Here is a 27,424-nt window from a genome sequence, read left to right as displayed (position 1 = left end):
TAATGCACACAGGATATTTAAAAATAACCCCTAAATAGTAAAGAGTGCTTCTGGGCTATAGACATCTCCTAAAATTCTAAGTACAGAGTACTGTATCCACAGTACTTGTGTTGCCTGGGGGCAGTTTCTATAGCTAAGCTAAAAATTCCATTTGTTAAGGATCATTTCTGATGCAAGGTCTTTTTTTTTTTTTTTTTTTTTTTTTTCCAAATAGAAATGTGATTCTTTTAATGTGTCTATGATATATTCAGCTGTGCCATTAAAATGAAACGGGCTGCTAATCAGACAGCAAAAACTACTGGTATCAGCTAGAATGCTATGTACACCATCTTTGTCCTAATCCTCGTTGCCAAAAGCAAGGGAACAGTCCCAAGGAAAGCAGTACAGTTGCTTGTGTGAGAAGGGCTGACAGGGTTTATCTTGTGTCCGTGATTTTCTCCTTCAGGAGAAAATCCTTAAGGAGGATGCTGGATCTGAGAAGATGGAGAGAAAGGAGCTACTGAAGTCCCTGGGTGGAGGAGAATAGCCACAACTATTTGTTCCTCGTCACACAGTTGCGTTAGACTGCTGTGTATTGTTAAACAGAGGTGGATTTTTTGGAGAAAACCTGGCTCATATATTCCTAGTTTTAAAACAAATGTTCTCACTATTTCTAGATTCTAAGGACTGTTTAGATGATAAAGTTCTCAATTATCCCATAGAATTTCTTTCTTCTCCTCTCCCCAGTGGCTTAGCATGAAAATCCATTTTCAAGAAATGATGTTTTCTCAGAAAAAGATTGCCCAAAACCCAGTGGTACAAACACTTGCGATTTCGTGCTGCCATAGGGCCTCCAGGGGAGGCAGTTCTGCTGCAGAAATGAAAATGAGAGAGAATCCAAAAGTAACCCAAATAAACCAGCGGAATGCAAGGTGACTGCCTACTTGTCAGGAGGATTTATTGATAGTTAGACTGGTTCAGTGTTCTTATTCTTCTGGTGGGCAAGAATGAGTGAAACTCTGCTTGTTTAATTAAATTATGATTGCCGTGAAGAAATGTAGGCAGAAAGCATTAATAACTTCTGAATCAATAAATAGTGATCTTAAACAGCATACTTTATTGATTCTTGTGATGTTTATTTCTGTTCACCTGTCTATTCTACAAGAGCTTGAAGACAGTGATAAGAGTGACTCTGCTGGCTTTTCAGTGTGGAACGCATGCAGGGTTGGAATTCACCTCTTTTCTCATTCAGCCTAGAATGTGCTATGAAAGTTCTTAGCCTGAATATAAAACTTTTGAGCCAGTTTGATAAAAATAACCTAACAACAAAAAATGACAACCCTTGCAGAAATAAAATCAGTTGAAACCCAAAGCCTGCTGTGACCAGATGGACTGAAAAATAAATCCATGACAAAAGTAGTCGGATTTTTTTTCTTTACTGAAATGTTCACAGTGGGTATTTGTATAGTTTCATAATCTGTAGATATTTTAGGAGTGTACAACCAGATTCACATCGTAGGCATATGCTGGGTCAGCATTTCAAGCATAGCCTGGAATGATCCTTATTAAATCACCTCTGGCATTTGCTGATGTGCTTTGAGAAAACCGATCGATTTCTTTTATTTAGTAAAGTTTTGGTAAATATATTGGGCAAAACTTACAAAAAATATGAAAATCTGTAGGAACCTGCTTTGTGGAAAAGTATTTTTCTTGAGCTTGCTAATTAAAAAGTTTAGCTACATATAAATACAGAAATGTCGGGGAGAGAATTCTGCAGCCAGTATTGCATCTTCAGAATACTATGGGGTATGATAGCTTCATTGTAATTGATTCCTCATGTGATGGATGATTAAAAAGAAATCAGTGCATCTGCTGCCAGATGAATAGCCTGTTTTATGTTGCGATGTGTTCTCTTAACTCTATGAACTCTCAAGTACCTCTCCATTCATATATAAAGAAGCCATTTTGTGCTGAGAAGAGCCTTATAAAGAGGCTGTACCTGGTTTGTAAAGCTTCAGAACTAGATTTATGTGATTTTACATGACGACAGTTCAGATTTACCTCTAAGAAAAGCTATTTCCTTTCACTGTTTGGATGTTGTTCCCTGTCTCTCCCTTTCTTTGCAAGGATTTTGACCATCACTGCCCATGGGTCAACAATTGCATAGGACGGAGGAACTATCGCTATTTTTTTCTCTTCTTGCTGTCCTTAAGTACGCACATGGTTGGAGTATTCACCTTTGGCCTGATTTTCATACTGAACCACATGGAAAAGCTGGGAGCAGCTCATACCACCATTACGTATCCTTCTTCTTGGTCTTCAGAGACACAAGGTGGCCTAGAGGAAAATATGAAGGAGTGGATATGAAGGTTTGTCTTCTTGGAACTGGTGCAGGTTTACTCCTCTCCTGATTCCTGTTGCTCCTCCCCTGTAAATGCTTAGGACAGTTCTTTCTTTTTACTCATCTGACGTGTGGTTACCCCCATGCTGTGCCTGATCTTTTGTCTATCTCAGTCATTGCTAAGGCACACAGCAGAAAGATACAGCATCTCCTGAATTTTACTTCCAATTGCGTGTGACTCTACACTGTTGAGTACTCTTTACTGTATTTAAACGTATGATACAGTAGTGTTTGCCCTGGAGGTATGTCATCTTCACAGCAGTGTAACACTCTAACCCCTGGCTCTGAGGATTGCTACTCCCTTTGGTAGGTTAGTGCAGAGCAGTCATTACAAGATGATTGAAGCCAGGATCAGTGAGTTCACTTTATTTTTGAACAATCTCAATGATAAGGACTGTTGCTAGGAATAGATGGACTTAAGGTGAAATTTGGTTAATCTAATCGAAGATGACAAACATGCTCCTGATTTCCCAGATTTTTTTCTCCTTTTCCTTTTCTTGTTCTTCATAGTTTCATTTTCCCTTCACTCACTCCAGTTTCTTTAACTCCTGGGTACAGAATGGCTGTCATGTGTGTGGCTGGGTTATTCTTTATTCCAGTCATTGGTCTCACTGGTTTCCATATTGTTTTAGTGGCACGAGGACGCACGACCAACGAGCAGGTAAGCAGCAGTTTTTTCTCTGTGTAGCTAAGATGTTGATTTGGAAAGAAAAGCCAGCAAGTCAGCTTGGACAAATAAAAAAAACCCAACACTCTTCTTGAGGGTTTTGTGAGGATCTAGGAAGTTTGCCTCATTTTTCATTTTCACTTTTTTTCTTGAATGCACTGCAAGCTCAGATGTTTCCCTTATCCTAACCACAAAGCCTTATTTAACATTTGAAATCTACTCACGTCCTTGAAATAGGTTTTATGTGGTGTGTACTGTCAACTCCAAAAGTTCAGACTTTATGAGTCAGACTGAACAAATCATGAGACTGAACAAAAGAAAGGAAAAGATTAAATCAAGTCTTTGCCCTATCTCCTGATATTTTGAACTCCCCCAGCCAGCCCACATGCTCTTAATAAGGCCTGAGCTAGCTCTTTGTCTCTCTCTCTTTGTCTCCCTTGTTCTCGTGTATGTGCATGCACACACACACACAGGCTATTGGATCTAACTTGTTTTGTTTGTCCAAACCAAGTGCTGACAGCATCTTGTGCCAAAAAAACTGTAAAACTTTAGTTCCCTTGCAGTTACTCACATGTATCATGTTCAGACCCTGTCTGGGGTCTGCATATATACATGTGCACACACTGATAGCATGCAACAGGTGATAGAGATCTAGTCATGGGACCCATAGCATGCCTCTGTTTGTAAGGGGTACTCAGCTGGGGCATGCAGCGTGCCAGTAAGCTGTCTGAGGTCTTTGTACACTGGGATGAGATTGTTTGCTATCCTACAAGAGACAATAAAACCATGCATAAAATCCATGAATAGTGTGAGAAGTTAACATAGGCAAAGAGTCTGAAGTCATCCTGAATTGCTGCCTAACATGGACTTTGAACAAAGCAGGCTTACTGTAGCTGAAAATCCTTAAATGCTTTGCTGTGTCTATCTTAGTCTTGCTTGGAGTCAGCTGGTCTTAATTTTAAAATTGATTTTGGCCAAGTATTAAGTTTGATAGTGCTAACAATAGTAACATGAAATCCAAAGCATTTTAGTCTCTTATCCCAAGTCATGTTCTATCTGAGGCTTGTTTCTCCACAGGGGTTAAAATTGTCCACAAAAATTTGAGGGTGAGGAAGAAGAAAAAAAAAATTAAAAATTACAAAACAAACAAAGAACTTATTCTGTGTTTAGTTATATTTGGACAGGTTGAGAATTTTGCATTTAATTTGATTGAAATAACTATTGGAAAAGGCACTCTAGGTTGGTTTGGTTTCTTGAGCTACCAAAGCACTGAAACACTTCATTTCTGTGCAGTCCTATGTACTGCAGAGCTGTAACCAAAGCATGGATGTTCCCAGCCTCAGGTACCTCTCTAAGTAATTAGGACCACAGGCTAGCCATGATAGATAAAAGATCTGCTTCTGGCTTTGCCACTGCTTTAAAACATTCCCTTTTCTCCTGTAGTCTCAGTATTGATTTTCTTTTCTGACATTATTAGTTGTCTGCAGTCAAGACTCCAGTTACAGTATGCTCAGCACACAGCCCCTTTTCCCATGACATTTTTGTAGGCCAGCAGTGCAGACGTGCGGGGTTTTACTGTGCATTCTTGCTGTCCATTCATTCCAGAGCTCGTAGGTTTTGAGCATTCATAGAAAACAGATTGTGATTTCGGAGTGCCTGGTGGCTGAACACAGTTCTTATGTTTTCTGAATACCTCTGGAATTATTTTATGGAACCAAAATAACCAACATCTGCTCATAGCCTGGTATTTTTAGTTTCTGGATAGAGTGAATAAATACCTCTCCTTCTGAGGCTGCTTTCTATCTGTATCTCAAACTGTGTTGGCCGTTCTGAAAGTAGTGCCTCCTATTTATTTCCACGGAAACTGCAACAAATACAAAGATCACAATGACATCACTTGCTCTACCAAATTCTCAGCCACAAAACCACTCTTTTTCAGTACAGTCATGAAGATTAGCTGTGTGCTTAGCCCGCAGTGATCAAGAGTCTATATGCTGCACTTACAAAAGTCTGCACCAGTGGAGATGACCCACTGTCACCCCTGCTGAAATTCACCACCCAGCCCTCACTGAGCTCACAGCCACTTCTGGGTATCCGTCACCATTCAGCAAGCATTGATGAATGTCAGTAGGTGCCATTTTTTCCACATGGAGCACCCAGTGACTCACCTGTGCTCCATACACACTCCCATGTCACATGCCATTCTGTCAGAGTGCCGCCCTGCTGCCATCTGTCACACAGCAACAAAACATAGCAGGATGTTGGTGGGAAGCTTCAACCTCTGCTGCCATGCCACCAGCAGCCGCCTCTGATGTCATGGGCCAACATCATAAAATAGGAGGCATTACTTTCAGAGCAGCCTTTCTACTTTGGAAACCAAATTGCTATAATTACTAATGTGATTTGTGAGGTAGAGAAATTTTATTTTCATGTTGTGTTTGAGAAGCTGAACAGAGATATGAAGTGCTTTGGCAGCATCTGGCAGCTAGTTAGCTTAAGCCCAGGAATGAATGCGGATGTGCCAGATGTGCAGGTCCATGCTTTAGTCATCAGGTTACTTCCAACACTCAGAACTTCCAGCATGTCTCTCTTGGCCTTTAAAGAGTTTTATGTAATATCAAATAGGCCAGCATAATATATTGCAAAATCATTTAATCATTGTTATTTTATGTGCAAGTAATTAAAGTATTTCTGGTACTCTTTAAACTCGGTGTTAGATCAGAACTGTGAGTTGATTAAAATGCATTACTTGCAAAAAGCAACGTAATGCTTTTATTGGCAACCACTATTAATCTCTCTGGCTTTATTGGTATTTATCCCCATATGGTTACTTTCAAGTATCTGCCTGCTAAGTACAAACCCTTTATAACATTTCTGAAGCTTTGACTACATCCTGCCAGACTAATAAGACTTGACTTTTATTAAAGTAGCTAATTTCCAAGTAAGCACGGTAATCACTGGGGAGTTCCTGGCACCCTCCCCCATGAGACAGTGGTTCATGCTGCCAGGAGGAAGAGGATGATGTGGAAGAAACACTGATCTCATCCGGCATTAAGAACTGTCATTCCTTTTTGTTTGGAGGGGTCTTAACAGGGTAGAGAAGTGGAGGGAAGGAAAGAGACCAATACAGGATGTTTGGCTGACAGCAGGCACAACTCATGCAGGAACAGCATGGAGAGGTGAACGTGGCAGCTTTAAAATGCACTCATATTGAGCTCATGGTGCTTGTGGGAAAGGCTCTTGACTGGTGTGTGTGGAAGCTGGTGGAGGGGTGTGCTTGAGCAGGGGGGAAATGTGCAGCATTCAAAGAACAGCGGTCTCCTGTTTGGGCAAGACAGTATTGTTAGCACAAGACACACTTGTCCTGGCCTTTCTAAGGGTTGGGCAATGATTTACGAAACCAGAATTTGAGCACTGACCTGAATATGTTTCCAGGTGACAGGTAAATTTCGAGGGGGAGTGAATCCTTTTACCCGAGGATGCTGTGGAAATGTGGAACACGTGCTCTGCAGTCCTTTGGCTCCCAGGTAAGAGGAAGGGAGTAAGGGAGGTGGAGAAGTTGCTGGGAAAGAGGTAGCTGTGGTAGCAGCTTCGCTGTTGCATAGCTGTAACCTGCCCAAGCAATTGCTTTCTTCATATAATTCGTAATCCTCATGCCAGAAATAGGTATCTGGAATGACCGAGTCAGCTTAAATCAAGAGCTGATAGCCTTGTCTCACCAACTTGTTCATCCAGTGACTTTCAGTATTAACTTTCAGTATGTTACCACACTTCCAGCATGACTTTTTGTACTGCACAGTCAATGTCCAAGTATTGGTGAGGGATCCTAGCCTACTGGACGCAAAGAAGTTCTCTAAAATCAACATTTCCTCTTGAGACTTGAATCTGATTTAGGGCATCTGGTTTTCAATCCCACTGTCACTTTAATTATCATAGAACAGATTTTCAACCGGGTCTACATTGTAGAACCAAGGATTTTGTTTATGGCTTTCTATTTTTGCAGAAATTGATTTATCCCTTCACATTCTGAAATGGGGATTTTAATGCAGTAGATCAGATGGAGTATAAATATCCTAGATTCTGAGCTGTCTAGTCTGTGTACACACTAATAATATCACAACCAGAAGATTTATTTGGGCCTTTTTCATGATGCTGAGCAATCCCAGACCTCAGTACTGTTATCTGTCTATTTTTTTTCTTTTTTTAACTTGCTGTAGAACAAATAACTTCTACAAGTCTGTTACTTTTATTAAAATGGAGACGCTGGAATAGCCAAAACTTAAAAATCAGGTCAAGATATTTTAAGCTGGACTTTAGAAGCTGGGAGATATTCTGGTTAAGAGAGGTGTGTGAGCAACATCACCACTGCTATTCTCACTTTTAGCAAGCCATGTTTTGTGTTTTGCGAAGACCTGTTCAAATTGTCCTGTATACTGAAAGACACTGAGCCATTCAGTGCTAGAATGTCTTTTTTACTGGATGAAACAGAGAAAGCTTGTGCACTGTGCTGCTTATGTGTTGTACAGCCATTGCCAAATTGCACTTACTGAGTCACAGTCTACTGGAAAGTAATTAAGTATCTAAAATCATCCATTTCCCTTTAGATTTGTTGCTTGCTACAGGCCTGTTTCTTTCACTTCCATTCATGTTAACACTCTAAACACACTACAGAAGCAAGTCACCATGTGATATGCTATAATTGACAGCACATCTTCTCCACATTAATTCCCCACTCGCTGGGTCTTATTCCCCCAGTCTCCTCCACCTTCCACTGCAGGGAAGCTGTTTCATGATAACTAGGTAAGATCTAGTAACTTGCTTCCTTTGGTGGTAGGCCTCTCCTTCTCTCTTCTCATGATTTGTGCTCTTGTGTATCAGTGCTTCCAAAATTACTTTTTTTTTTTTTTTTTTTTTAATACATCCTCTCCTTTTGCTCACTAAAAACCTCAATGATCTTTTTATTGCTTTTTAATTATTACTTGGGCTGACTTCCACTGAAATAAATGGAGCTTACTTATGTAGATTCTATCACATCCTTTAATCATGCCTCAAGTAGGAAGATTGTCTTGTCTCTATGTCTAATTTTTAGGCTACAGTTTATTTTAATGATAACTATTGAACAATTAACCAGGTACATAGTTGAGCCCAAGAAGAAGCTGGCTGTGAGCGTGAAGCCTCCTTTCCTCAGACCTGATTTATCTGAACGACAGATCACAGTGAAGATCAGCGACAATGGGATCCAAGCCAACCTCAACCGGAGCAAGGTGAGATGTCTTTAGGCACTTCTGAGGAGCACATCCTGGGCTTTATGGAACCAAAGCCTGGAAATAACTTTGTCGTAGAAAATCTCCTTGAGAGGACACGTCTCTCAGATGTGTCTCGCCAGTGGTGATTGAGTCCTTGTCTCGTACTTCATCTTCTAAAAGTAACCCAGGTTCAGTAACAGCGGTTCTTAATCTATTATCAGACCTCCCGGCATCTTTTGAAAGAGGTTCTTTGCAGTAGTTCATTATATTTTGTCCCAAGAATTTCTGCCTCTCTGTTCTAATTAATTTTAACTCGTACTGTGAGAACCCTTGAACCACCAGATTGGCTGTTGTACTTTGAGGAAAGTTAAGAGCTTCCAGATGACGGGAAGGTTTCTGGTCCAGTGAAAGGACCGCAGAAGTCGTGTTTCAGAACTTGTTGAGTTCTAAATTTGAATTCTTCACTCTTCTCTTTCCCTTTTTTTTCTTTTTTTTTTTTTCTTGTGGGGCTTTTTTTGTGTTTTTGCTGTGGGCAGTAATTGATTCGTTGGTCATTTGCAGTCCAAAATCAGCCTGGAAGGTCTGGAGGAGAAAGGTATGGATGTGCAACCACCGCTCCCACCCAAAGGAGATCAAAGCAAATACTCTGAGTTAAAAGGGCAGCTGGGGACCAGTGAAGGTATAGTTGCATGATCAGTGTTTTATTTTTAATAATATGAAAATATTTTACCCTCTTTAAAATATTATACTATTCTTTGAGAACACTGAGGGGATCTGGGTGAAGGGTTTTGTTTTTACAAGAGCTGTGAGTTAGAGGAATAAACAGCAGAAAGGGGAAAGAAAACTTGAAGTATTTCATTCCAAGTCTAAGCTGGGTATTTCAGTTTTGCAGTTTTTAAACTCTTTTAAACCCCCTCTTAAGTTTTTATCAGTTTAACAATGAAAAATGTCATTTTGAAGTAGGGAATCAAAAATATTAGCATAAAATGCTTAGTCATAAGAAACGAATATTTCATTTTTGAAAAGATTAAAGCTTTGAGACTGTTTAAGAAATCTCCCTTCTTCAGACAAAACTATTTGCTGAATTGATCCCAAATAACCAGTAATTTGAAATACAGCAAAAATACTACTCACCAAAATATGTCACACCACTTTGTATAGCATACCTTTTCTTCTTCTCTTTAGATTATTGCTCTGGACATGGGCACTGTTATTTCCACATGGGGCCCTGTTGATTTTGGTGGAATTCATCACAAAAATAGCAGAAGTTCCATTCTGTGTGGAATGGAGCTCAGTTTGCAGAGAAGCAAAGATAGCAAGAGCTTAGGAATGCTGTCCACACTTTCCAATATAATGTCTGTGTTTTTTTTCTTATCCAGAAAGTGGCCTTTCACCCAAGTTGATCAGCCCTCCCACACCTGCCATGTACAAGTACCGGCCAGCTTTCAGCAACAATCCCAAAGTCCACTACCATGCTGCTGCTGAGCAGGTGAGTGAGCTGCAGTAGCCTGTCACAATCTGTTCCCAGTTAATTCTGGACAACTTGAGGCTGAGGAAAAATTCGTTACAGGGATCTTGTGAATGTCACAGTGTGAAAACAAACAGCAACATTTGGCATCATTGTGCAACAGTGTAGATTTTCACAGTGCTTCTTATGAAAACATGTCCACTTTTGCAGCATTGCTTTGTTGAGCTTGTTGCATCTATCCTGCTGTTTTCAGTGCAGATAAATAAATACTGGCCTGCTTCCTTCTCTGAGGTAAATTATTTTGTTGTCTAAATGGTGGGAGGGAGCCTCTCTACTCTGATTAATTTTAGATGCTTGATTTTGAAGACCTGTGACCTGATCTTCAGAATTGTTGAATATTTATATCTTGAGTAAAGTGAATAAGAGTGTGCTGGTCCCCAGTGTGCTGAAATGAAGCCCAAAGGATGTCTGACTCAGCACTCAGAACCAGACATCACTCAACTCAAGAGCTATTTGTGGAAAGATTGAAGCAGAGTGCTTTTCCAAGGGCATTATTACCAGATTACAATCTCATTTACCTTAACAGAGTTTCAGTTTAGAAGTTATCTCATTGTGCTCATGCATTGATGTACTAATTAGTCCATATTACTTAGCAGTTACTGTGACTGACTCCTTGATTCTGAGGTGCTGTCCACGTGCTGAGGAGTCACATTCCTCATAATGAACCTTATGAACTTTTGTCGTAGGCTGTGAGTCTGAGAGAAGATGTCCAACTTTTTTTCCTCCTGTGCAGTCCCACGGAGAGCAGATCTGCACATGTCTATTATAGGCTTTTGTTTCTCCTATTCACCTCTGTTTTAGATCACCCTGCAGGAGGGACACAGCCAGGGGGCTCTGATAGAAGAGGATGGCAGAAGCCTTGATTACCAGTCCGAACCCAGCCTGGACATCCCCAGCTACCGCAAGAGCTCCCTTCACAAGACCTATCAGTCTTCCCCACTCCAGATAGATTCCTTTGCTATCAATTCACGATCTCTGAGCCTGAAATCTGCTGGCAGGAGAGGGACAGACAAAGTGCCCCTTCATCCAATGAAGTCTGAAGGGGCGGCTTCCACTCCTTACAAAAGCATCTTTTCTCCCAATTCCCTGTCGAACAGAAATGGGAGTCTTTCATATGACAGTTTGCTAAACCCCATGTCACCCTCGGGGAGGAAGTGCGTTGCCCATTCTGCAGTCAGCTCTGTCGGGTACCACTCACCATATTTATCAGCCAAAATGTGCCATCTACGGGGGAGCGAGCTGCAACGCCAACCACCTCAGAGCTTCAGCCCAGTGCTGGGGGGCCCAGCTCCACATCAGCGAGACCCCTCTCCAGTCCGCTATGACAACCTCTCCAAAACCATTATGGCATCCATTCAGGAAAGGAAAGAGATGGAAGAGAGAGAGAAGCTCCTCCACTCGCACCCTGATTCCGTGTTTGCAGACTCAGGTGTCTATGACACCCCTAGCTCTTACAGCCTTCAGCAAGTCAGCACGCTCTCTGAAGACCCACGCAGCATGGCGATGAGATACGGATCTAGAGACAATCTGATGGCTGCTGCCAGTTTTAGCACAAGGAACCCTATACTGCAGTCCTCAGTGTCTTCGCTCTCAAGTGCAATGACAAGAGCTCCAAGGACTTCCACAACCTCTCTGCAAGCTGATTTAGCCAATAACAATGTCCAGACGCACCAAGCACTACAAGGCAGGGTGAGCAATGGCTCCTACAAATCACCAGGCCACCAGGTCCCATCGTCCCCCACAGGAATGCCTAGGTCACCCTCTTATGGAGGCCCAAAGTCTGTCTCCTTTGTAAACACTGTGGAAATTACAGAGGTGCAATCAGTGGGAGCACAAAGGTATGTACTGCTTATGGTGCTGCTTAGAAATGAGAGGCTGTTTGTGAGATGCCTCCCTGGAGGCACGGCCCTGGTTACGTGTTCATTGTAGGCCAACAAAGGTGGCATATTTTTGGGTGCTCTTCTGTTCTGTGACAGCGCAGAGCAGAAATGACAAAATATTTGCATGATTGCTATAACGTGAACTGCAGGTGGTCAGTGAAGCTGTGAAATTCATTGTGATTTAATATCTAAGGCGGACTTAATAATTATTTGCAAGACGCAGGCCAAATTATCCTTCCTGTTACATATGAAAGGGTGAAGCTGTTGTAGTGCATGGCCTAAAGAGAGGCTGGACCCCACCTTTGTCTGGGCACAGAGGCACTAACAGGATCACGGCACGCACAGATCCTGGAAGCTGTGCTTGGCATAGAGAGCTGTGTGTTCAGCTGTGCTGCATGTCCTGTAGTACAGAAGCAGTGATGAAAGCAGAGGCCATCTCCTCGTGTTCTTCCTTATCATTAGAAGTGGCATCTTAGCAATATCTTCAGCTGCAGCTTCTGCATGCACTTACCTTTCTCTTCCTTCTGGAGACTTGGCTTTGCAATGGAAGGTCTGAAAAGAGCCACATGACCCTGCTGAGGCTGCAGTGTGGGGCCTGGAAGGCTAATTGGAAATATTTAGGCTTTCTTTGCACCTGGCAGTTACTGCACTATGCTGTCTTCTGGTGAATGTCCCCGGTTTCTCATTGTTGGGACTTCCAGAACATATATGAAATCTTTTATCCCATCACTTGGTGAGTCCTGGGGATGAGACATGCTATGTTTTGATGCAGACCTTTAAAAGGTCTTCTGAGAAAAGCCTGTTGTTGCTTCACCCTGGCAGTAGGTCATAAGAAAGGAAATCATTTCAAAGAGTTGATCAGGACTATGGTTTTTAATTACGGGCATCATAATGTGCTTCCTGACTTGATTCAGTTTGTGTCTTCTATGATTGAGAAGTTCTACACTCCAGTTTTTGTATGTCTTTCAGAGATGAGCGAGATAATTTTGTTTAACTTTGAATATTTATCTAGAAAGTGTTTTTTTCAGAGCATTGTGTTTCTAATTGTAAGTAAGCACGGTTTGGGTTAAAGTCAGCAGTGGAAAGATTTAAACTTTCCTGCAGATACTTTGCAATTAGTTCGGTTCAACAAAGCATCTAAGCGAGTGATTAAATGAGCATTTTAACAAATATTACTGCAGTCTGATCCACTCATCTAACGGCCAAGTGAATTCTCTCATTTCAGTGGCTTTTCACCTTGTGCATTGGCTTCAACCAACTCTCATGTTCAAATATTTTGCATCAATGGGACTCAGTCTAACAGCAGTTGTTGTTCATCCTGAATAAAGCCATTCTGTTATCAAACTTTGCTCACTAACATTATGTCCTGGTATTTCTTTTGGTGCAGGGATGATATACAGATGAAGACACCGCACAGTAAAATAAATGGACAGCCAAAAGGAATATCTAGGCTAGGCTCAACGTCAAGTTCCCAAGGAACACCCGTCAGCCCTGCTAGACACTCAAATGTTAAGAAGGTGTCTGGAGTTGGTGGAACAACCTATGAAATTTCAGTGTAAAATAAAATTAAATGAAAACAAAGAGCCATCCACTCAGCCAGCCATGAAGCTAGGAGCACTGTGAAGACTCAAATAACAACAAAGAAGGAGCAGCAGCAGCTGGCCACTCTCCTTTTCTTGTTTTGGATTCGTTCCGTTTTCATCTCTATCTTTTGGCCAAATAAACAGCTGCAGCCTTATTCTTGACGGAATAACATTGTACAGTCCATCAGATTCATCTTAACCAACAGACAGGAGCTGGCTGCCACCTACCACCCCAACCACAGAGCAGATTTTTTTATGCAGGAGAGTGCTAAAGCCATTGTGCGTCTGTCTGTCCAACATCGCGTACCAGTAGTGCAGTGAAAAAATGGTCAGGCCAGGATCGTTCTGTTTTCCTGTGCCCCTTCCCAGTTCTTCTGGCCAGCCATGGGTCCAGCAGGAGTCAGAGGTCCAGCTGCTGCTTTTCTGCTGGCGAGGAAAGGGTGCTCCCTGTGCCGGGCAGTCTGCAGGTGTGAGAGCTGCCCTGCGTCTCCCAGGCATTGCAGGTCAGGTTCTGCTAGGCAGGAGCGTGGCAGGGCACCCTGCACTACAAACACTGTGTCATCTTCCAAAGGCTCCCTGATCCTCAGTCCCAGCTGGGTGCGGGAGAAGAGGCAACAGCAGCTTCTCCAGTCTGCTATTCGCCTTCCCGCGTATGAAAAAAACGTGTGTGCACCCATGTGTCTGTCTGATGGGAAAGGACTGCACCACCAGTGAGGATCTTCCACTCTCACCTCTCATCCCTGTTTTTTAAAGGCTTCTCTGACTCAGAAATAAAATCCATGTGGACACGAAAGGAAGTGTTCAGATGGGAACAAGTTCTTAACAGTCATCAGCTGCTTTCCCTGCACCCTCCCTCTTGCCTGTTGGATCCAGGCAGTAAGGTGCTTACTGCCATGCCTGGTGCCCTGTGCAGTCCTGCAGCAGGGTTAGCATGAGCTGTTGAATTTACAGTGTGTGTAACTGAGCCAAGCGTAAGTCTATAGGATATAAATTTGGTGTCTGCCTGATGACTAGCACATTCCCTCTGGTCTTCAGTACTGTAAGACAAAGGATTTTTCTGTTTGGTTTTTGAATTTTCTTTCCCTTGGGGAACAACTTTTTAAAATAATATCAATCAAAATATTTAACATTCTGAGGTTTCCTTTCCCTGTCTCCAGAAAACTACATTTGCTTTGTTGGATTCAAAGACAACTTTGCTGTTTAAAAACAAACAGAAAACGCAAGAAAGGGTTATGCCATTTTTTGTCTCAGAAATCAGAACTCTGGTAACTCTAATTTTGGGACAAATATTTATTTCCTTTTTTTTTTCTTTCCGTTCCTGATCTCCTTCTCATTTGTACGGAGGTCCAGACCAATGCTAAGCAGCCAGAGTGTGCGTTCTGTTAAAAATATCCTGAGTGACTGTTGCCAAAGTCAGTAAAATTCATTATTTATCACTGAGCCAGTCAGCATATGAAACCTCGACTTTTCACCTCATTCTCCTGGTTAATAGTTTTGACTAGAGAGCTAAATTCCTTGTTTTTCAAGATATTGGTTTCAAGGGGGTTAAATCATTTCCAATCCTTGACTATAAAGGAGAACTCTCCAGCTAATTGGTAGCAATTCAGGATGTGTCGATAACATTTTACTTGTGTTCATCTATGTCGAGATTAATTATTCCAGAAGGCAAATATTGACCTCAGTTTTGCCTGGTTAAAATTGATCTTTTGATGTGATAAATGTTGACATCTACTGCAATACAGAGTTACTACATGCTCCTTTTGTATCGCATGATTTTGGAGAGGAAAACATAATTATGTGTAAAGCTCTATATTGTCTGAAGGGAGAAATCGAGAAAGCAGAGCAGCTGAAATAGGCCAAAGTTATGAGAGAGTGAACTAGGAATCAGTGTGCATTTCATGGTCTCAGTGATATTTTAAATGCCTGCTGTAAGGGCATTGCAGAGCAGAGAAGCAATTGTCCTTCTGTGCAGTTTGCTGGCGTGTGGAGTATCACCACTAGTTGGAGGCACCGCAGTGCCAGACGAGTGCTGGCAGACTGGATCCGATACAGAGGGCTGGAAGACTGGACAAGCTGGCTGATAGGAAGATTCAAGGGGCTAGAAGCGTGTCACTGGCCAAGCAGTGAATAGGAAATTGAGTATGATAATTTTACGGATGTGTTAATTAAAATAGGTAAAACCAAAGGCAAACCAGAGTTGTTCCCAGTAGCCAGTCTAGATTCAGAAGGAGGAGTCAAGACGATAGGGAAAGAGAAAGGGAGTAGTCTTCCGAGGCAGAATACTGGAGACTATAGACTGAAGACAGTCAAACCTTATTCAGACACATGATGAGAGAAGGTTCTGTTCAATGTGGAGCTGCAGGGCTGAGGGGCTACACTCTGCCATCTTTAACTGTTACTGATCTGCAATTCTACCCTAATGTTAGCTCCTCTGGAAGGTGCAGGACTTCCTCAAGGGCAGGAATTCACTCTGGTGCACAGAATAACATGAGACTCACCTGTTTGTTAAATGTCATTTCTGCCACACGTAAGGGATGGTGACACAGAATTTGGGCTCACCATCTAGATGAGGGCACATATTATCATGTATCTATGAATATGTGCGTGAAATACATGCAAGCTAAGCTGAGAATCTGCACCAGTATTGTATTTGAGATTTGCATCCCAGTGATGCTCCACTCTGATCATTTCTTCTGCATTTGTAAAAGAAAACGCTACTGAGGAACTTGAAGGGCCAAAGAGCCTCTGAAATTAACTGCAGGTCAAGAGAAGAATCTCTCAGTAAGAGTGAACACAGTGATGTACGTATGAAGCACTAATATCCAGGGTTCTTTCTGAAGGAAAGGGCAAGAGAGGAAAGGATGGCTGCACTGTGTCATTACAGGCTCAGATGTAAGGATTATGTATTTTGTGAGTAGTTTTAGCCACAGTTAAGACACATTGGATATGGTAACAGGTTTACAATGGTACCAAAGTCTTTTTTTCTTCTTCCTTTTCTTTTTTTTTTTTCCTTTTGAGGTTTGCATATAATTCAGTGCTTATAGCCTGGAGTAAATCATTCAGATCTTCTGGCAGAATAAGCTGAGCAGAACTGTTAACAGGAGATTGCATGCAGCAAGTCCAGCCTCCTTCCCAGCCAAGGCACTGAACCTACAGCCGTTCTCTTAAATGTAAGCACCTGTGTCCATAGCTCCATTGCAGGGGACCTACTTACTGCATCTGATTTAGGAGCAGAATCTCTTCCCTTGTTAAAATATTGTTCTTCAAACAGTTCACAGGTTAGCAGCCAAATTCTTCTATCGCCCAAATCCTCAGTTTTTACAGACACTACAGCCAAATTTTCAGGTGGTGTAAACTGGTGTGGCTCCACTGAAGCTAAGTAAGTGATGCTCATTTTCAGTAGGTGGGATCAGCTATGAAAATCCAGCACAAGTTAACACATATTATAAAGTAGCTTCTTGATTTTGTCATGTTTATTTCATGTTCAGAAGTCTTAAAGCTTTTCAATGTGTTTTCATTTTTAGCTGTGGATTGTATTACTTTAAAAAAAAAAAAAAAAAAAGCAATAGATTTTGTTTAGCTTATGCATCAATGTTCATTGCATATTGCATTTCATTAGCTGTTCATACACTCCCATTTAGCCTCCAGGTTTCCATTGTAGTGCAATCTGCGTTGAAAAGTTGGATCTCTGTATTGTTAATTGTATAATATATTGAGCATTATGAAATTAAATGTACCTTACTATGTGGGTGGGAGAGAGAGGAAATATTTTTACTTGAAGCCTTAATATTTTCTTTTTTTACTGCTTTGTTTGTTGACCTCATAGGAAAGTCTAAATAGCAAAGACTTTGGGCCAAATACTGCACTGATATGCAACCAGCATTTGGCCCCCACGTCAAAACTGGACACAGACAAAACCTGAAGGTAACAGGGGAGAAAGCCTCAGGGCAGCATCTTTTCCTGGAGGCCATTAGAACAGCCTGAGCGCTGTGTCTGTAAGTAAGCACATTAAAGAAGTCCTCAAGTCTTGAATTTTAAAGAAAGGTGATAGCAGGACCTGCCCAAATATCTTACGTTTGCATTTTCTTTTTTAAATTAAAACAGATGTAATTGCAGTTTGGTCAAAGCTCTAAGGGTTGCACTAAGGGCTGTGTTAGTGGCCATGTGCAGCAAATGAACTGTGCTGAGTTGCCATTCTGAAATTGCTAACAAGGCATAAGGGCACATCAGCTTGGCCTGAGATGATCACCCTGTGGGTGTTACCGTGGTGCTCCTCGGGGAATGCCTACTCTACAAGCCTAATGTGGAAATGTGGTTTTCTTTGGACTATATCTATGTCCAGACTAGATATATATATATAGACTTATATATATATATATATACACAATTTTTATTTTTATGTGGGGAAAATGAGGTTAAGATTGCTGTCCCTGACAGTCTGGAAAGCTAATGCTGAACCGTTTCTATGGTCTGTATTTCACCTGTTCTGCCACCTTGAATTGTTGGAATGTATCCGTGCAGGCTTTGTGGAGCTCTGTCTGTAACCTTTTTTGTGGCTCTCGTAATACATATATATATTTTTAAACCTTTGAGTCACTTCAGTACTTTAAAGTGTCCAGCGTCCCTGGTGCGTTACGCCTGACATGGCCTCGTGTGCTGAGTCGGTTCGTGGGGTGCTGCCCCTGTTCATTTCTGCTTCTGCAAAACATGGACTGAAACAGCTGAACTGGGCAGGCCAGTTCCAGTGCAGAACCCATGGGTGTCAAAATATTAAACCAAGTGAATGCAGGTGCTCATCTTCAAGGTGCTTTGAGTAGAAAATAAGAACCTTCTAAAAAGTGCCTCCTGGTTGTGACCAACGGTTCGTGCTTCTGGGGCCGCAGCAGGTGGTGCAGGGCAACACGAAGTGAAGCTTCTCCCAGTGTCTGTTGTCGAAGTTGTGGGACTAAATAGGAATCCTGTGGTCCAGCACAATTGGGAATTGTTGCTACAGAGTAGTGTGGAAAAAAGTGTCCTATCCAGGATATCTGGATGTATACATCCCAAAGATGTGTGACTTCTCATCTATCTGTCTTCATCTGTTTCTGTTCTTTGGAAACACGTCCATTTGATGTGTAAGATTGGCTTATAATTCACACAACTGCCAAACTCCTAACCGCAGCTGCTTCAGGATTTCTGATGCTGTAATTTGCATATGTAGACTAATTATATTGAGCAAGAACCCATTCAAACTTGTTCATTATAAATACCAATCGTATCTGCGTGCCGTAGAGGCAGAGGTTACCTTACTGCATGTCCAAAAACTTAATCAGCAGGCTCCATTGATGTTAACTAAGTCAAACAGATTTATGTAAGGTCATGAACTGTTTTAGTACATTTTATTTAAAGACATGTTGGCTTACAGAGGTCTTGGCTTTCCTCTCTCTAAGTAATGGATAAATTATCCACGTTTATATTCAATCCTCCATCACTGTTTTTTTTTTTCATTCTGCAGGATGAGTTTCAGTTCACATTTTGGAACATAATAAGGAGAGACAAAGGGAACTATTTATACAGGTGAATCTATCTTCTAAGAGAGAAGCAGTTATGTAATAAATGGATTAGAGTTACTGTCAAAATAGGTTTTGTTCATCTTGTCACAATAACTTGAATTTTAAACTAAGGCTTGTTTCATAGCTGATATCTGTATAACCCTGAAACATTTGAAAGGTTCCTTGGTTAGACATTTCAAATTATATGAAGAAATATGATCTACTTCTGCAAATTAAAGAGTCTCGGAGAAGTGATGGTACATTTTACAGTGCCTTATATATATGTGTATATATATATATGTATATATATATAATGCCTATGTGTATATAATGTATACATAACTGTACATATATATTCCAGTAAAACTAGTTCTAGGTGTCCCTATCTGGTGTATTTTAAATGGAACTGATCTGTGTTGATAGACAAAGAAATGGTTGTATCAGCAGCAAAATACAAAACCAAAAATACTTATTAAAACATTAGCAAATAAAACAGACTGAAAACAGTGTTTCTGCCAGTGGTTATGTTCCATGCTGTGGAAGACTGGTAGGTATGCCCACTAATTTAAGGCATATTTGGAGAAGAGAAAGCACCGATGGAAGCTTGGAGAAGGCGGAGAACATCGGAGAGCTTTCCTTTCCCCCCGGCACGGTGCCCCTGTTTGAATATCTGCACTCACTGTGTTACGAATTTGCCCTCTGTGTGATGAATTCTGCGTTTTCTCCTGAAGCCACGTACGAGTTTGGCTGTGGGACCTGAAGGCCCTGCTGCTCTGACCTGCTGCTGTATTCACTGCCCCCGTATTCACTGCGTGCCACGTGGCTGCATCAGCAGCAGATGGTGACGCTGGGCTTCCTGGAGCTGGGCCTGTCTGTGGGAAGTTGTGAGAGCACCCCAGCAAAAGAGAGCTGAAGTGGGGGGTGGGCTGTCTTCCAGGGGCAGCTAAGAGCTCCGATGAACTGTCAGAAATTGCCTGAAACGAGTGGCCTTGGGAAACCCAGCTCTGACTGCAAGACTCCTTCAGCCTCACTGGCACTGATCCACCGGTTCTTTCAAATGGGAAAAATGGTTCCTTCCTGCCAAGTGTTTTTTTTCTCCCAACAGGAATGCGGTCTTCCTGATACAGGCTAGATACAGAATGGGAAGTTTTGCAAGGCTTCAGACAGTGGATCTTACCTAGGGGGAGAGAGAAGTGTCTTCTGAGGCAGAGATGCATCTCATGATTGTAAGGATTCTTTGTCTTGCTTTTTTCATACAAATTATTTAATGCTGTGCTGCCATGCTGTTTGCCCTTTAGACATGCTTTTTTTTCTACTGTGGAATTTCATATAATAGTGTGACCGTTTATTTGCAGGGAATATAAAGGACTGACATGTCCTACCCTCACAGAATATTAGATCATAAAATGCTGGCGTGAGGAGGATGGCATCTGAGCAGTGTGGGCAGTGCTGAGCTTTACCAATGTTTTCTAAACACAATCCAATTTTTTGGCCAACTCTATTTTTAAAGCAGCCTCTCTCCCTGCTAACAGAACCTTGATATCTTCATGTATGTGCTTTTGAGTGGCAGCCAGCAAGGAGGGATGTGGGTGTACTAGTGGAGCACCAAAGCAGTGCTTTCCTGCTTTCTGGCTTGTCCTTTCCCATCACGTGCAGGTAAGTGTCTCCTAGGCAGTGGTTTCTTCCTGCATCCCCTGCATGAATGGATCTGAGCTGGAAGGATCCTGTGATGCCATTTCACTGTACCGTGTAAAACCAAGGAATTAAGTACTTCTAAGTAGGTGTTGGTTATGACTAGCTTTCCAGATGCACTGTGACAGCATGCAGACGGGCTGCTGTGTTGTTGGCCCCAATCTTTTAGGATTGTGACTTTGTGCTGCTGTCTTGCTGGTGCTTTCCCAGCATTGAGCTGCGATCTGCAGGATGAGCCACAGCAGTTAGATGTTCATTTGGAAGCACAGTCTGCACTTAAGGTGCAGGAATGGGCACCGGGTAGTTTGGCACCATTTCCTGGCTCCACTGCAAATTGCTGCTGACCTTCTGTGCCTCTTTGCTCCGTGTCGGATGGTGATGTGACTCCCCAGCCTCACAAATGTGTTGTGTTTGTGAGAAGCACAAATTGTTCTGCAGTCTGTGTGGCTGGAGCCAAGTAGTTGCATCCCACAGGTACCTGGGAGCAATAGGGCAGATGGGGGCCAGATTTAACCTCGAAGTATCATTTCAGGAACGTTCTCGGGAAGAAGATTTTGGGTGTTTGTGTGATTGGTGTTGCTGACAGTCGTCTTACTCTTTAGTGCTGACTTTGAAGGGTAGTTTCAGTAAAAATATGGTAGAAATGTCTGCCTTGATCATTCCCTTGACTTCTTGCATATTTCCCTATAATCCAAACCTCTTCAAATAACCCTGACACAGCACTGTCCTCATTCTAAGTGGTCATGTACTTGATTGCATCCAGCAACTCAGCTTTTTCTTGCCTGCTTATTCAAGCAGGTGTACATGATACAATACAATAATAATAATAATTAAAGTTGCTGAGCAGAAATACAGTAAAATAGCTGTAAGGCCATTGCAGTGTGCTTTGATAGCGCAGAACACAGAGTGAGAGCTGGAAAAAGAGGTAATGGAAAAGAGAAAAGATAGCTTCAGCTGACATGAAAGAGAATAGATAGTGTCAGTAGAGAGCAAAGGGCAGCTGGTTTTATTGCTGGCAAGAAAAGTTTCCTCCAGTCTCTATCAGCGTGAAGGATTGGCCGGGTCAGGCAGCACGCTGTTAAATACATAGAAGGTCTTTTCTTCCTCTCCAGATGGATTCCCATCATTATATTTTGGAATGTCAGAAGGTTATAATGTAGGCAGGGCCTTGACCAGGGCAGGGCTGTGAGGCAGAGCAGTAACATAAATCTTCAGAGCCCTTTAAAGGATTAGACTGGGGGCAGAAAACAAGCCAGCAGGAGAAAGTTCAAATGAAGATCTGTCCTGGATAGCAGGATAGCCATCAGTTTTTGGCAAAAAAAATTCAAATTTGGCAAATCTGCATTTGTCTCTGAGAGGGACTTTATATAAAACACGTTTTGATTTTAAACAGCAACCAGTCCTACAATGCCACGTGTCTGCCACCTGTACCATAAAAATCCCAGAGCAGTGCACTGACAAGGAATTCCCCAAGTCATTCCAGCAAAGACAGTCAGAAACACCCTTAGTTTGAAACCAGATGGCTACTTCTGCTGACACTGGCTGTATTTGGCAAATACTGGATAGAATTTCCAAGTCAGTGCACACACACACATGGACATATTTACATTTTTATGTGTGTGTGTGGATATACATAATAAAAAGCACAGCCTTTTAATTGTGTATGCTGTGATTCATCAGCAGCAATAGCTTTTGGCAGGGACATAATTTCAAATCTCCTGCTGAGGGTATCTGCCAGAACACTGTTGGACAGAGATAGGATGAAGAAAGTTATTTATAAATGGGGATAATTAGGTCTTGTGCTTATTAGTGCTGGGAAGGAGGCAGAAAAGCGACGTGTAGTACTACTTGTAATACAAGAAGATGCTCCCCATGATTTTCTCCTTGATTCAGTAATAACCAAGCACCTCAGCTGGAATAGCATCAATATGTGCTGCTCCCAGGAGGCAGATCTGGGGCAGGGTGGGGCTGTCATGCTGTAGGACAGACAGATCTCAACTACACTTAGTCAAGTTTGAAATAGCGCCACAGGATTCAGCTTCACTGCTGCAGGTGCTGAGCTCTTGTAACCGATGCGGCTCTCATTACTGACTTTTGTGTTTTGCGTTCAGGTAAAAATAAACCCTGAACAAATATGAACTGCACTAACTCCTCTTATTCGGAACTGCAGGCTCTCGGCCACACTGTCAGGAGATGGCCCTGGCTCCATCCGATGTCGTGCTTGTCTCTGTGAGCAGAGGAAGGGCTGTGTCTGTGTCACAGCAGCCACACGGATGTACGTTACGCCCATTTGCCTTGAGACATACTGTCATTAAGACAAATGCAGCATTCCTCTGGTATTCTCCCTGGAGGTATAAGCCTAATGAACACATAATAAGGTCACGGTTTCTCCTGCAAGTGCAATTTTTTTAAGCATTGGCACAATGCCGAGAATACAAATTTTACTGTAATTCTGCTCAGCAACTTTAATTATTATTATTATTGTATTGTATCCTGTACACCTGCTTCAGTAAGCAGGCAGGAAAAAGCTGAGTTACTTGGGGCAATCAAGTACACGATCCCTTATCAGGGTGATCAGCGTGCTTAATGGCAGATGGCTCTGAGCAAATGCTTTGCTTTGCCTGGGCCTCCCTGCCTGACATGGGGCTGCTGCTGGGGGGAACTGCTGCCATGTCACCAGCAGAGAAAGGCATGGATGTGGGTTCTCCAGACCTGTGGTTAGAACCACTTCATCTAAAAGTTATTTCATCTACTTTTTTCCCTACACGGCCTCAGTGGGGCCTGTATGTGAACACACTGCGTGTAAAAGCCTGCTTCCAAAAGAACAGCAGGGTGTAGACAGCCTGTGTCGAGCTCATCCCTAGGGTGATAGTTCTGAAGGAACACAGGGATGCTGGGAACCAGCTCTGGACAGAGGTGGGAAAGAACAAGGGGATACTAGAGTTTTGCCTTTGTAGTTTTTGTTAAATATTAATGGATTGTTAAAAGTAGAAATCCCCTGAATTGTGTAGTGCTGTACATCTCAGCACCTAAAATGGTTTGCAAGCAGAGTGCTGCCATTATTGCTGACACTGACAGTTTGTTAGCAAAATCAAGGCTTACTGATAGCTAAGACAAAAGGGTTGGGAGGGAGCTGTTCTTGAGGCAATAGTATCAAATCTCTGTTTGTTTCCTGGATAGTGATTGCAGTAAAATACTCTGCTTATGTTTCCATTCCTTAGACCATCTGTTTCCAATGAGACCCTTCTGGCGTGATGCATCATTATTTATTAGAGCATTACTGTAGATAACACAGCATTAGTATTTTTGTAATAAACCCTCCATTTTATGAGTATGACTTCAGGGGCAGAACTGGATGCCTTTCCTTAATGAAAGAGGTAGAGATTGTATTAGTGTAATTCGTTTACCAGTTCAGAAATGTTCTTTTTAGTCTTTCACAAATAACATTTTTGGTGCAGCTTTTGATTTGTAACTCTGCATGCTCATGTTTGGTAAATGCAAACATTCTAGTTTTAAATGGCCCTACTGCTTACTGAGGGAGAAAGGAGAGACACAGCCTTGGTCAGCTGCTCACGACTCTATTTGAGATGCTTCTCTTTACCAGCACTGCTAAAAAATTTCCTTTCCATGTGCTTCAGCCTGAGAGATGGTGACTGTGAGCTCCAGGTTAAGAAGTGGGTTAGTCTTCCATGATTGACTTTCTCTGCCCTAGATAAGGTGAAGCTTCATTTTAAGTATGTTTATGGAGAGGGCGTCTGTGGAGGAGGGCAAGTCTTTCATCCTCAGTGAGCTCCTCTCTCGTTTTTGTGGCCAAAAGAAAGCTGAAGGATCCTTGAGTGCGTGACTCACAATACCGAGATTAAAGTCAAGATCTGAATCAGATCTGGCACAGATTTGTGTAGACTTCCTTTCATGCCAGAATCTCCCTAGATTTTATGTTGTATTTAACCAACACAGATCTTGTGTGGTTGTGTTAAAGTCTTCAGTGGAGCAGTCAGATACCATCAGAAAGCCAATAGCACACAGCTTCCAAATCTTTTTCTTCTTTTTTAACTTGTCAAGTCATACAAACCAATGATGCTTAAAAGCAGTATTTCTTGCTCTCTAAAACATGTATTAAACGAGCTCAAATAGACATCATTTTATAACCCAATAGTTTAAACTAGCATATCATTTAAATTTTGCTGGGCCTGAAGCAAGCCAGGATGACATCAGTATTTCCTTCACGAAGGCCAGCAGTGAGCCCACAGTGTCTGAATGCATTTGGATCCAATGACCTCATGTTTCCTTTTCTCTCTCTCCTCTTCTGCTAATAAATTTACAGCTGCATTTTGTATCATGCGAGATGATATATTGTGAGCAAACATATTGGGGTCATGGAAAAGGCTTTTCAAAAGCACGTTTTCTTCATGTCAGATGTCCTTTTACTACTCTAATGGTTTTTTTAAAAAAAAAAAAAAAAAAAAAAGCCTGAAAGTTCCTAAGTTTTTCTTGCCAGCTGTAAGCTAGAGACCTACACAGCTAATGGTAAACATCCAAACACTGCCTCATCTCTGCAGTGATCTGGGTCCCGTGCAGGAAACAGGAGTTCTTCGTACTCCTTGTGCAGTGAGGCTCACACCGAGCTGCCGTTGCTCCTGCTGTCGCCATCAGGTTTTGCTGCCTGCCAGGAGAAACAACACTGTTTGTCAGACAGCATCCGTGCCGTCTGTTCTGATGGCTCTGTGACTTCTGGAGGTTCTGTGGTAGCAGCACAGCCCTGGCCCTCAGCACCTGCGTAGCTCTGCATCTCACACAGGTGGGGTGGCCACTGCAGCTGTCAGTAGCGCCAGCGTGATGCTGTTGGACTAACAGGATAATTCCATTAGTGTGTGCCATCAGTAGTTGTTATCCTCTTAGGGGGATTTTCTGCTCGCAGATGAAACGCAACACAATGAAATGGGATTAGAATTGTAGTCATACGAGTATTAAAACAAACACAAACGGGAGCATGGAGTGAAACAGCTCCTAATGCAGTGCAGGGCAGTGTATCTAAGCTATGGCTACCACTGCAACAAGGTGTTTTTTTCAGCCTGGTTGACTTCAGGCTTTACAGAATGGTAGACTTAAATTAAAAATAATATTTTTTGATTTATTGAGCAAAGTAATACTCTCAGAGGAGATCTCAAAAGACTTTCGCACATAAATTAAGTATGATAGTCCCTAAAGCAACCAAAACTCAACTGCAGTGTGAGCATCTGCAGAGATTTCTGATGGTGTTATCACAGAAGAGTGACATCCAAGATGCAGCACTGAGGCAAGCAATCATCCATTTTCTTTTCTAGCACAGTGAGATTGACCAGGTGCTCAGCAATGTGGTGGGGGTTTTTTTGCTGAGAAAACAGTTCTGATTGCTGCTTATGGTCATGGAGTGGTCTGTGAGTTCCCTTGCTGGTGGCTGAGCACAGCCCTGCAGTGAGCCGGTGACGGGCAGAATTCCCTCTGTGGGAATGGGGATTTGGACCTCATCTGGGACATTTTGTGCAATCAGTGCTCCTGTAACAACACCAAGATTGAACCAAGATTTGGTTTTAGATTTCAGTTCACACAAGGGGGAGATTTTTATTTTTATTTTTTTATTTTTTTAGCAATTGCAGTGTTTGTCCCATCCGGCTTCAGCCCAACCCCAGGCAGAGGATGGGATCACGTGCATGTGCAGCTCTGTCAGCTGCTGGGAAAAGAGGAGTGCTCTCTATGGAGATTTGGTTGCAATGTTCTGTAAATAAGCTTTTGTTCTTCTCGGCTCTTGACGAGAAAGAAGATATACAGTATAAGTACAGTATCTATGATAAGGGCTAATACTTCCAAGTTAAAGAAAATAACAAAATAGAAATGTTAAAGCTACGTAAGAGGAAACGTTAAGCTCAGTACCTTATCTATAGAGACAGAGGTATGCAAGAAGGACGGAAAAAAGCAGCAAATCTGTAGCAAACAGTCTCAGTCTCTGCTCTGTCCGAGCTGTGTGGCCGCAGCGGGTCTGCGGGGTGCGTGCTGCTGTGCAGTGCTGTGCAGTGCTGTGCAGTGCTGTGCAGTGCTGTGCAGTGCTGTGCTGTGCTGTGCAGTGCTGTGCAGTGCTGTGCCGTGCCGTGCCGTGCCGTGCCGTGCTCCGCTGTGCCGTGCTCTGCTGTGCTGTGCTCCGCTGTGCTGTGCGTGAAACAGAGACACGGAGCGGCGGGTGAGGGAAGGACGCAGAGCTGAGAGCTGGGAAGGGCCCGAAGTTCAGCACGAGAGCCGCTCCCGCCCCGCCGCGGTGTGGTGCAGCTCTGTGTGCGGGGAGCAGCCCTTCGTGCTCCGCTCTCCACTCACCGCGTGCAGCACGGCCGCTGCCAGCCCTGCGCTGCAACACCGCGCGCTCCGGCCGTGTGCTGTGTGGGTCCGGGGCCCGCAGCGTGGAGGGGTGGATGGGAATTGGAAGGATGCATTGTTAAATGTGAAAAATCTGAAATGTGGCAAATACTGCACTTGCAATAGGTGGAAATGAGCGATGAATTGGGATGTCAGCTCAGAAGGAAAAGCACCCCGTTCTGCTTATCTTTCTGCAAGGATTCAGTCGGTTTTAACTTGCAAACAGGTTCATACAAAGCTCTAAATGGTTGCTCGTGAGACCATGTGAGGTTTAGCACTGTGCACACAGCGAGCTGCAGCTCCGCGGTGCGGGCAGGGGAGGAACACTGGAGCTCTGGGCGTGGGGCTGCAGGGCTGCCGGACTGGGAGAGAACTGCGTGGGGCTGCTGGGGTCCTACAGCCGTTACTGCGATGCTGGACGTGTCTGTGCAGAGATGGGCTTTGGGCCTATCTGGAAAGCCGCCGTTCAGCTGCTTAGTCGGAGGAATTTCTGGGGTGGGGCCGAAAGGTGAGATGCCGACCAAATCACACGT

The 27,424-nt window shown here is 42.8% G+C and overlaps 1 protein-coding gene across 2 annotated transcripts in view; it reads left to right on the top strand.

Moving 5' to 3' along the window:
• Positions 1–19,322, top strand: part of ZDHHC8 (zinc finger DHHC-type palmitoyltransferase 8) — an 88,502-nt gene extending 69,180 nt beyond the window's left edge. The window contains exons 4-12 of one of the 2 annotated variants that reach the window (XM_042828826.1): positions 2,107–2,279; positions 2,939–3,041; positions 6,483–6,574; positions 7,803–7,847; positions 8,179–8,311; positions 8,855–8,972; positions 9,673–9,782; positions 10,623–11,659; positions 13,089–19,322. In XM_042828826.1, the coding sequence (XP_042684760.1) occupies positions 2,107–2,279; positions 2,939–3,041; positions 6,483–6,574; positions 7,803–7,847; positions 8,179–8,311; positions 8,855–8,972; positions 9,673–9,782; positions 10,623–11,659; positions 13,089–13,260 (1,983 nt within the window). In that variant the 3' untranslated portion in view covers positions 13,261–19,322. The remainder of the gene's footprint in view (positions 1–2,106; positions 2,280–2,938; positions 3,042–6,482; positions 6,575–7,802; positions 7,848–8,178; positions 8,312–8,854; positions 8,973–9,672; positions 9,783–10,622; positions 11,660–13,088) is intronic. The other variant, XM_042828827.1, reaches the window with a different exon arrangement.
• Positions 19,323–27,424: the final 8,102 nt, after the last annotated feature.

The sequence above is a fragment of the Centrocercus urophasianus genome, unplaced genomic scaffold (assembly GCF_019232065.1).
Source record: "Centrocercus urophasianus isolate 14NV4802_14NV808 unplaced genomic scaffold, USGS_Curo_1.0 seq_30, whole genome shotgun sequence".
Classification (NCBI taxonomy): Eukaryota; Metazoa; Chordata; class Aves; order Galliformes; family Phasianidae; genus Centrocercus; species Centrocercus urophasianus.
This window is presented reverse-complemented; position numbering and strand designations above follow the sequence as displayed.